The sequence below is a fragment of the Lepisma saccharinum genome, chromosome 7 (genome assembly GCF_977018435.1).
Source record: "Lepisma saccharinum chromosome 7, izLepSacc3.1, whole genome shotgun sequence".
Lineage (NCBI taxonomy): Eukaryota > Metazoa > Arthropoda > Insecta > Zygentoma > Lepismatidae > Lepisma > Lepisma saccharinum.
The window spans coordinates 78,387,443-78,399,711 of record NC_139235.1 but is presented as its reverse complement, the minus strand read 5'-3'; the positions used below and the strand labels follow the sequence as shown (position 1 = coordinate 78,399,711).

General features: G+C 37.1%; 1 protein-coding gene across 1 annotated transcript in view; it reads right to left on the bottom strand.

The window, feature by feature from the left end:
• Window positions 1-9,740: 9,740 nt before the first annotated feature.
• LOC145990283 (carboxypeptidase B-like) overlaps window positions 9,741-12,269 on the bottom strand; it is a 40,127-nt gene continuing 37,598 nt past the window's right edge. The window contains exons 9-10 of the mRNA XM_083125973.1: window positions 11,489-11,573; window positions 9,741-9,929 (exon numbers count right to left, since the gene is read on the bottom strand). Of these exons, the coding sequence (XP_082982099.1) occupies window positions 9,748-9,929; window positions 11,489-11,573 (267 nt within the window). The 3' untranslated portion in view covers window positions 9,741-9,747. The remainder of the gene's footprint in view (window positions 9,930-11,488; window positions 11,574-12,269) is intronic.

Below are 12,269 nucleotides of genomic sequence, written 5' to 3'. Positions count from 1 at the left end.
TGAGATTTTGATGCTTGATGTCAGAGTCAAGAAATTAAGAAGCGATTTACAAGCTTTACAAACTACACTCAATGCCAGTCTTCAATTAGAAATTACAAATTTACAATCACAATGCATGGACCCTCTTCTTAAAATTGATTCTGAACTCAAATTGCTGCTTCAGAAATATACTGACCTGGCTACATTGGATAATTTTCAAAGTTTAGAAGAGGCTGTAGCAGCTCTTCAAGCCAAATTTAAGACCCAAGCCACCAACTCTGAGCAATTGAAACAGCAATTAGAAGAGCAGATAAATAATGTCCAGGCACAGCTCCAAACAATTGTCAAAAGCATAAAATCACAAGAAGATTTTGATCTAGTGATTTCCACTCTAAAAGAACAGATTCAGTCACTCCAAATACCTAATCTGGACCCTCTGAACAATGCCATAGCCGAGGTTAAAGAAAAAATTGAGACACTTGAAAATTTTATGAACAATTTGCCATCTTCTGATGCTTTGAATGCAATAACTCGGAGTGTTGCAAATATTAAGCTGCAACTTGAAACATATGAAGATTTTGGAAAAATTCAAAGTTCCATAACCCATCTTGAAGGTACAATAGCAGCAGTGCAAAGTGATTTGGCAAATGTACTAGAATCCCGATTGCCTGGGATTGTAGATACACTTGTCAGTGTCCAGCAACAAATCACAAAGCTTGAAAACCTCAACACTGAATCTGAACTATCTCATTTTCATCACTTGATTGATGATATCCAAACAAAACTTGAAATTTTACAACAATCCACACCCTCTCAGGAGGATATAGCCCTGCTCCAAAATGCTATGCAAAATGTGGCTGATGCTTCTGAATTACACAATGTGAAATTGGCACTTGAATTTTTGCAAAATACAGTATCAAATTTGCCTACATCACAGGAACTTAAAAATATTAAGAGAGCAGTGAATCGCATATTGAAATCAGAAGATATCAAGAATATCCAGGCAGAGATCAAACATCTCACACAGACAGTGGCCACTCTACCAACAAATCAACATATTAATGAATTGCATGCCCTGTTTGAGGATATCAGAAGACAGGTCCATGATCTTACAGCTCAAAATTCAAAATTGGCAGTTGTTGAAAATTTGCAACAAATTGTAGCTAATATCAAGCAACAGCTAGGGACCATGGAATCCAATCAAGCAAATGCTCTGTCTGTTTTTGCCACCCAGCTTCAAGATATTGTGCAACAATACAAAAAACTTGCTGTTGACATAAGAATCAAGCCTGGGCACGATGAGATTGTTAGGACCATCAATGAGCATCTTGAATCTGTAACAAGCAGATTGCTCACAGCAGAAAAGGAAATAACAGGCATAATCGAGAATCCAAAACATTCAGTAATTCTTGAATTGTACAGCATCCCCAACAAAGAATATGATTCTCCATTTACACCAGGAGGCAAAATATATATGCTGTCCCCTGCACAATTTTATTACCAGTTTTTTGTTGGGGGCACATTGAGACCAATCAAAATCAAATATTGGCTTCAACCACAGGCACACCACTACCCCACCTTATCAATAACAAATGCTGATATCAAAGTGAAAATCACCAGTGTAGAATTAGAGGATTTTACAGACCCCAATACATTAGAAACAGCCTATACTGAAGATGATGGCTCTTTGGAATTTAAAATACAAATAGGGGACAAATTATATTTAGAAAATCCTGCAGTCTCAGCTGCTGAACACCCCATAGTTGCAATATTCTTGTTCACATATTATGTCTAGAAAAATTATTGTTGATGAATTACACAGACAGGCCCGACATAATTTTAAGAGACTCCCAGTAGTCACAAAGGGCATAGATGATTTATGGCAGGGGGACTTGATTGAAATAGCAAGTGGACAGTTGAAAAACTTAGACAAAATCAACAAGGGGTACAAGTATCTACTCACTGTAATAGACACATTTTCAAAATTTGCCTGGGCTGTGCCACTCAAATCCAAGACTGGAAAATGTGTTACAGAAGCCCTCAGGACAATCATCAATCAGAGTGGAAGATCCCCGCGCTATTTGCAAACAGATAATGGCAAAGAATTTTATAATTCAGTGTTTCAACAATTTATTAAAAGCCAGGCAATACAACATTATTCGAGTTACAGTGACCTCAAGGCCTCAATTGTAGAGAGATTCAACAGAACCTTAAAAAATCTTATGTATAAACAATTTACACTGCAGGGTAATTATAAATGGATTAATATTCTTCCAGAACTTCTACATAAATATAACAACTCGGTCCATTCCACAATCAACATGAAACCCTCTGAAGTAACTTCATCTGATGAGCAAAAATTGATCAGCACTGTTTATTATCCTAAATATCAGCCAACAAGAAGAAAGGCCAAATACAAGGTGGGTGATCAAGTAAGAATAAGCAAATATAAGCACTTATTCAAGAGAGGCTTTACAAGAAACTGGAGCACTGAATTATTTACAGTGGTTCAGGTTAAACCCGGGACCCTTAACACATATATAATAAAGGATCACCGAGGAGAAATTCTCAAAGGCAGGTTCTATGAACAAGAGCTCAGCAAAACTAAACAGCCTGACACATATCTCATAGAAAAAATTATCCGCAGAAAAGGCAACAAGTTACTTGTCAAATGGCTAGGACTTCCAGAACACAGCTGGATCGATGCAGACAAAATAATAATATGAACACCTGGGATGTTATAAAAAGGCTGCCAGAACCTGAACAGCAGAATAAAAGAAATGGCAAATTGCTACCTGATAATATTAGGTGTCTTATTGTTGGGCCATCTGCTTGTGGTAAAACTACACTAATGGTTGATAATTTTTTATTGGCACCCAACTGGTTAGACTGGAAAAACAGGCACTTGTATATCTTCTCTAAGAGCTTGGAACAATTAAAATATCAGCAGTTGATGAAGCTATATGATGGATTGGATATTGCCACTTTTGAACCAGATGTTAAGCCACTTCATGAATGTCTCGATAATTCTGTTGTTGTGTTTGATGACATTATACTAGATAATCAAAACAAGGTTAGAAATTTCTTTACACAGGGCCGACACAAAAACATTGATTGCTTCTACCTGGCACAGACTTTTTCAAAAATACCGAAGCAGCTGATCCGGGACAACAGCAATTTTATATGTGTATTTCATCAAGACCATACCAACCTCAAACACATACATGATGAATATGTAGGTGGGGACCTGAGCTACAATGATTTTTCCAAGTTTTGCAGCAAGTGCTGGAGCCAGGACAGTTATGGGTTTGTTACAATTGATATGACAAGAACACTCAATAGTGGCAAATACAGAAATAAAATCAACAATTTTCTAGACGTAGAGACGTATATAAATAAACATGAAAAGGCCAATCATTGATGATCTTAAGTTAAGAAATTATCTTGTAAAAAGATTTAAGGGATGGAAATCAGAGAACCGTGGAATTTATGAAAAACACAAACAAACAGAACAGCCTGTAATTGATGCTATTAATAATTTAGGTAAGAATATCAAAACTGTTACAGAGCAAAATCAAAACTTGCTCACAGAGCTTGTACCTGTAGCTGCAAGGAACATATTAGATTATCCATTCACCCCACTTTCCAGTATTCATACACCTAGTCCTGTTGCTCCTAGAAGAATTGAGGCTAGTCAGGATCCTATTGAATTGGGTCTTCTTGCTCAAAAATATTTAACCACACCTAAAGACAATAAAGATGAGGTTTTTGGCTTATATGCTGACACAGAGCTTGATGGCAGCATCATACATAGAATTGGCAATTTCAGAGTAACATTTATGGGAGATGATATAATTGTATATTCAGAATCTCGACTTGGAGAAAAAGGTGCTTTTGTTAAGTACTCCGGAACACCTGGATTGTGGGAACTGATGACTAGGAAAAGGCCTGGCAGCTATACAGATCAAGATTATGAGGATTACAAAGAAATATTAATAAAATCAGATGCTCTATACCAGAACAATGATCCCACACAAAAAAGAGTCAAGTCTAGCAGTGGGGCAAAATACAACAATTTAATCAAGCCCATATGGTCACAGATCAAGACTGGCAGTGGAATCAAACAATACAACACCCTGCCCAAAGAATTTGTGTGGGTTGATGATGTCAGGAAACTTGTAGATAGGCTATTGGTGATAGCTGGGGAGGAAAATGCTGGGAACCACAATTTTTACAATGAAAAGGTTGGAATTATGGACATGATAAGCACCAAATTGTCTAATTTTATAGTGAATGACACTAAGGGGATTGGATATCTTATAAAAATTATTAATACTCTACCACCTAAATTTTGGAATATTTCTGAGGGTCGGGGCCTTGTTAATGACATTATAAACAAGCTGCCATTTGAACTACACCTTCCAGGCTATTAGTATTGTGGTCCAGGCACAAAACTGGATCATAGATTAAACAGAGGTGATCCTGGTGTTAATCCCCTAGATGCTGCTTGTAGAGACCATGATATTGCATACAACACACATTCTGATCTTGACAAGAGACATGTTGCAGACAAGAAATTAGAAGAGGCTGCATTTGGCAGATTTGTAAGCAAAGATGCTTCTTTGAGTGAAAAAATAGCAGCATTGGGAACCACCATAGCTATGAGCACCAAACAAAAACTGGGGTGGGGGCTGTGAATATGTATATAATAAACCTACAATGAAGGCCAAGGGTGTTATGTATCAAATACCTTATGCAGGTCTCAAATCTCTTAAAACTATTGACAGTCTCTTAACAAAAAAACAGCGCAAGAAAAAAAATTCTTGTATTGCCAAGGGGCATGGTATGAAATTGTTGCTTAGTACCCCCCAATTAAAAAAATTACAGCAATCAAGAAAAAAATCACATGTGGGGGGATTTATATTTACCATCCCTGCCATCTTAGCTGCTCTCGGGGCTGTGGGGAGCTTGGCCGGGGGATCAGCTGCAATAGCAAAAACAGTAATAGATGCCAAGAAAAATAGGGCAGAATTAGATGAGCAGAGGCGCCATAACCTGGCCATGGAGAAACAAGGCAAAGGTGTTAAAAGAGCCATGAATAAGTTTAAAAAAAACAAGAGCCGCTTACAAACCAAGATATTGAAGCTTTAATCAAGCCATTGGGCATCAAACATTTTAGAGGTGTGTACATGTCTGATTCTCTACCAGAGCAACCACTCAACAAAGAGTGTGGCATTGTTAATTTGGATGAGTACAAAAATCAGGGCACTCACTGGATTTGTTATCTTAAATATTTAAAAAATGAGGCATTTGTGTTTGATTCATTTGGAGGTGTTCCACCTGAAAATTTAATAAAATATCTAAATTCAGCTAATCTTTATTACAATAATGCCCGTGTTCAAAACTTCAAAGATGTTAATTGCGGACATTTGTGTTTATCTGTTCTTAGATATATGTCTCAAATAAATAAACCATCAATTGAAGATTTTCAAAAAGCCTTGTGGTATCTGAAACATCATGGGGGTATTTCATCTCACCAGCCAAAATTCAATATTGAAACTCAAATTGCATGATGACATAGTGTATCCCAAAACAATAGCTCTCAGGGCATTTTATGGCATGTACTTAATCCCCAATATTACACACCACAACAATACAATTGCAGTAGGGGATGAAAAAATTGTCATTACTCCAGGGCAATATAATCTATCCACTCTAAATGCTCAATTACCCAGAGGTGTAGTGTTAAGTCAAAATTCTGTCACTCACAGAGTAGAAATTGTATCTGCCACAGAAACAGTGAATCTGGGTACTATTGGAGAGCTGTTGGGATTTGAGAACAACACAAAACTTGAACCAGGCATCAAACACACTGCTATGAATATACCCAAATTCTTAGCCATAGAGACTCTAAATATTCACTGCAATGTGGCTGAGGGTATGATCACCAAATCAAATGGCATAGGCACTCACAAACAAACTGGAATCATTGCAACATTCAAGCCTAATTCTGAATTTATGGAGCCTATTATCTACAATCCATCCCCAACATTATATTTTCCTGTGTGCCATAATAGAATAGATTATATTGAATTGATGGTCACTAATGAAAAAGAAGAATTAGTTGATTTTGCTGGAGCCACAACAACTGCAATCATAGAAATTAACATTTCAATAAAAATACATACAAGAAGAAAATGGAAAATATTGAGAGTTATGAGCTACAATCATTCCCCCCAAACAGGAGGACATTTGCAAATTTAAATCAACCCAACACAGAGGTTGAGGTTGATCTTGATGTGGGGGATGGATTTATACACCCCCACAGAGCAGATCTATACATCAAATTTGATGTTGTAAAGCTCGATGGAACAGATTATCCGGCAAATTCAAATATAAGACTTGTAGATAATTTTGTGCCGCATCTGTTCTCTGAAATTGAGATCAGAAAGCATGGCGTTGTTATAAACAGAATAGATTATCCCGGCATTACCTCCACGGCTTGGCCACATTAAAATTATCCAAAACCGAGGCTTCATACTACAAAATCGGTGGTTTTGAGGCTGGTGATAAGATATTATCTAAGAACCACACAGTGCTGTTCCCGATGCGCCTATTGCCAGGATTCTTCTCAGATTACAAAGAAATTATGTGGAAGGGTGGTTTAAGAATCACATTTAGAAGAGCTGCAAATGATAACAATGCTTTGATGAGGTACAGTGCAATAAACCCTGCAGGGGAAGCTCTGCCTAATACCCTACCAGATGCAGGCAAGTGCATTATTCAGACTATGGAGTTAAGAATCCCTGTTGTTGAGTATGAGGCCAGTTATGCTCTTAAATACAAAGCAGATATAATAAAAAATCCACAGGTTCCTCTGCAATTTTATACATATCAATGTGTACAGAAGCCTGCAACTGGTACATATTATGAATTTGATGCCACAAATTCATTCTCCAGTATACAATTTGACATGCCTGATTTTGTAGTGGTACTGTTTCAGACTGGAAGACACAACAATCAGGAAAAAAATTCAAGTAAATTTGATAACTGCAACATCAAGAACATATATCTTAAAAATGGCAGAAATGAGGTTTTTCCTAGAGAAAATTACAATTTAGACATGTCCAAGAATGATTTCCTCAAATTATATGAAGCTTTTACGGCTTTCAAAAGGGTCACTACAGGCAATACTGATATGTATTACACACCAGATGAATTCAAGGTACAGAGACCCATGTTTGTAATTAACACTTCAAAAAGAAAACAAGTTGTGGTGAATGACAGAACAAATATTAAAATTATCTGTGAATTCCATGAGGCATTACCTGATGACACCATATGTAGTGTTATTCTCATAGGAGAAAAATCATATGTTTATGATGTAAGAAATGAGAGGGTCACAGAGCAGTTCTAGAAGATATTTGCTCTATTATCCTGTTGTACAACACACAAACCTCAACTGTATATCAGCTAGCAGTGAATATCTTATGTGTGGGCAGTTGTATGTATTTCAATCTTATACAGAACTCGAACCCAAAGCCCCTGATTACAAGGCCACAATATTAACACGTCTCCAAATAGAATATGCCCACATTTTACTGGGTTCTGAAGACCTTGATACAGACAAAATTGGATTTTGTTTCTGTCATAATATTCTCCAAGTCTTGCCTAGGCACATATTATCAGAATAGAATTGCTTTCAACATGAAGAGGGGCAGTTCATTGCCTCTATGTCAGAAAATGTGTATCTCTATCTTAATCTTTGTTGCACTTTTACATGTTGCAGACATGTTACACTTTTCCCCCTGTCGCACAGAAAGATTAATGGCCCCTTCAGTGAATCGCACAGAAAAATCATTAATGCCCCATTCTAGCGTGTAGATTTTATCTCTTGCGTGCCGGCAAGGCATGGAGGCAAAACATTAGTCTTTTGATAGATTAATATCAATTCATGCATTTTTCCGAGCTATAATTGCTTACCCCAAGCAATAGAATTGTAGAGCATAGAAATATGGCCAAAAATAATATCAAAAAAGCCATATTTTTGACAAGTTTATAAACAACATTCACACAGATATAGCTTTTACACACATGGCCGAATCTGTCTGAGGGGGGGGGATTCAAGATTCTTGGGATTTTGACAGAAAAAACACACTATAAACAATAAGATGATATGGGAACTTGGCATAATTTTAAGTATAGGCAAATCTATCTGAGAGGCTTCACCTTTTTCTACACTTGAATTCAGAATTTCTTAAAAATCAGAGCATATCACACCTGAAAAATTGGAATATAAACCCCTCTTGCCATTGTTTTAAGTATAAACAAATCTATCTGAGAGGCTTCACCTTTTCTACACTTGAAATTCAGAATTTCTTAAAAATCAGAGCATATCACACCTGAAGAATTAGGGTATAAGCCCCTCTTGCCATTGTTTTAAGTGTAAGCAAATCGGATTATTCAATTATTTGAGCTCTCCTTTTCTACACTTGTAAGTGGTCCTCATCCTATCGTAAATACAACTACTATGATGTAATACAATAAAAGAAAGAGAATTGTTTGTTTTCCATAGCGCTGCAGCCTTTGATTTCTTTCACAATCCTTCTACACGCCTCGCTGCTCATTCAGTTGAGTTTTACGTTGAGTTTGATTCCACTTTGTGCACAGAAAGGCTAATCGAGATTGTACCTATAGTTTGAACATGGGATTCCATCTATGTGCCTCCATCGAGTATCGAACCCAGGCCTTTAACATCACATCTGCAAGACATATAATAATAAAACAATACATGTTGAACTGTATATAACTGACGAAAGAACTAGTTCTTCAAAATACAATCCTGGGCTATAGTTATTAACTTTTTAAAAGAAAGCAATTTAAATAAACTTACACGTAAAACTATACGCGATAGTTCAAGCATTCGTCATGCTACTCTTGAAGAAGTTCCGAAAGAGCGCGTTAGAGGACACTACTGAATAGTGAGACGAGAGTCATCTACGGCGAAAGATTGAACTACGTGCGCAGAGGATTTGTAATTTCTGAAACAAACATAATGGTCTCTCCATGATAACGGACGTTGTTGCGGGGGGACAGGTGGATACGAGTCCTCAATAATCCAGAAAAGAACCTGTGTGCTACGCAGTATGTCCACCCTCACCAATACAAAGATAATGATGCTTATGTCTAGCAACAACCCATGGGCGCCGGGAGGGGGGTCGATGGACCGGATCGACCCCTCCCAGAAATTGATATTGTTTATTCCAAGTTACAATAAAATATAAGTTTGTTATTTTTATTGTTGATAACGGAAATAAGGATCAATGAATCATTATTCGAACAGATCAAGATGTTAAAAATACATTAAATATAAAAATAGTGTAATATACAGGAACCCGTTTATGAAAAAATGTAAAAGAATTTTAAAAAAGCTGTGCTGTTTGCTAGACTAGAAATGTCACCTCAAAGACATACTAATAATATTTTGGGAATATCTTATTTTGTAAGTCATTATTATGAAAATAATAATTATTATTATTATAGTTATCATTTCTACTATTTTAGTTATATCAATAGCCTGACCCCCCCTGCAAAATTTCTGGTAACGCCCATACAATAATCCCCAGCCCACTAATTAACCCGACACTGTCAGTACAAGCACAATGTGACTGTTAATGCATATTGTTTCACAAATTTCCGAAAAGAAACGCCCATTTCACTCCAAAAGGTATTTATTGAGTTACACAACAGGAGTTGTTATGGATATCTTTATTTGTTCCTCCGGAGAAAGCCATTTGCAAAGGTGCTGGCTCCGGCCCATGCTTCCTTGGAAACAGACAGAATCTGAGACTCCGGGAGATCGAACCCGTCACCTCCGAGCTCGAATGTGTAGGCGTAGGCGATGCCTGCTCCTCCTTTAGACCAATCGTCGCTCGATCCAGCCGTGGCACCTGATAAAAATGAAACATATTTATCATTATTACATGTACAGTCAACAGCAAAGAAAAAAGTAGGCAAAGTGTCCACCAATATTTTCATTCTTCTTTATTCTGCATCCTGTGTTGTTTTAAGGTATGGAAGTCTGATGGTGCAAATCGTCCTCTGCTTATTGGCGTTTCATTTCGATTCACGATCATGCTGTGGAAAACATGGCCAACTTGCCATTTCTTTTGCCGTTGGGTGTACATTAGGTTCAAATATGTAACGATCCACAGGAGTATATCATATGTTCAATAATATGCTTCCTGGAATTTTACTGTTGTGGTTTTATGAAGGTTGTGGTAGATATTTTATTATTGGCAGTTGCCCAGCGGAATATTGGTAGTAGTCCAATCAATGTATTTGATGTGGAAATGGACTCGCCTGTATGCACGAAACTGGCAACAGTTTGTTATATAATCTGTAACACGTGACACAAAATGCTCAGCATATTACTTCGGATACCTTGCTATTTATGGAGAGAAGCGAAGCATTTGATACCAAGTAATATAAAAATTTAATGTTCCTTTTCCAATAAATTTTGTTTCATTATTGTATGCACAAGATATTCGTATTGGGTACATTATATTTGTTTTTCGAAACGAGTTATGTAATATATACTGTAATGAAACTATATCGAGTTTATGTGTATGAAAACATGTTATTTAACAATATATTTGAATTTTATGTGTATAGATTTATAACAAAAGTGTATGTTTATGTATTCAAAATGTATGGTGCTCATACACAGCAAAATGTAAAGCTGTAAGTTTAATAAAGTTGATGATGAGATGCTTCAGAAGCTTTCTTCTCGTCTTGTTTTATATACTTTATTTTAACATTGAGTTATGTTCAGACTTGAATCCTGGATAAGGATTCACGTTTCTTGTGTGTTTATTCGTGCTCTCCCCCACCAAACGTAACATTACACATATGGGAGTATTTTACGTGTTCTCTTATCGAACTTCCGATTGCGTAGAAAAACATATGAACCTAAAGAGAACAGGCTCAAGATTTCATTTCCGGTTGAAAAAGTCGAAATGTCCATTTGATTAGACGTAACTTGTTTTTGCCTCTCTGTAAGGAATAGGATGGGGTGCTGTAAATACTTATTCATCATATTTTTAACAGATCGTGTCTGGCTAAATAAACAACTTCCAACACCGAATCCACTTTCATATTAACCATTATGCAAAAATTGGTCCGTTTGTCCTATCACGAACAAAAATGCTCTTAAGATATTTAGCTTCGTCTTACCGACAGAAACACGACTGCCATTGAAATGACACTTGTTCAAAAAAGTGATTAGACAGCTATGTATAACTGTTCCTACTTGCCGGCTCCCGTGGTTAGAACGTAGCGCTACAACACCAGGGGTCTTAGGTTCGAATCCCGGCCTGGGCATGGACGTTTGTGAGTGTCCATTCATCAGTTTCATCATACCATCACTCATCCCCATCTTCGCAAGTTAGCCAAAAGTGGCACAAAAAGCGAAGTAAAATAAAGCAAATCAATCAATCACCCTACTTACCAAAAATCTCAGTCGACTGAGCCACTGGATAATACGACCCTTGAACTGCTTGTACGGCTGCTGAAGCTTCCTCGGCTAGGCTTTGCTACAAAACACATAGAGATATCTATTATGGAAATTCATCAGCATTATCATCAGCTTAACCAGACAGTGTAATTAATAGTGGGTGAATTTTATCACGATTTTGCATCCTACGTCACGAAAATCATGAGTCAAAAAAATGTTTTGATGAATTTTCCACATCAGCTGCTAAAAGGACATAAAATTTACAAGATTCTTATGTTTAGAAGTAGTAACAACAACATGAAGTGATTGCTTTGTGTGTTTTTCTTATTTTACTGTACAGTGGGACACACACGTACTGCTTGGGAAATTGTCCGTGTCTATTTTCATGAAATACGGCCCACATTATATTATACTTATACTAAAGGCAAGGCCTTAAAGTTTAATTGTAGCCTGGCCATACAGGGTGCATCTTAAGTAACAGCGCAAACTGACAGTTGAAAGTACACGATAATAGAAGCCAAAAAGTCTCAGTAAACATGGGTCTGCAAACGAGCCGTTTTCGAGATAATTGCGAATGTGTGGTTACAAGCCGCCACTGACTTCATTGTTTGTAAACATCGTCCTAGTTGGTGAAATGTACTCTTCGTTGCTGTAAGGTTCCATTTTCACTAAGCAGTACAGCACAACTGACGTGACTCCCACAGTACGGTTAGACTGTGTACCGATTGTATCCTGTTTGATTACAACGCCATCTCTCGGAAATGTTCTGTTTCGT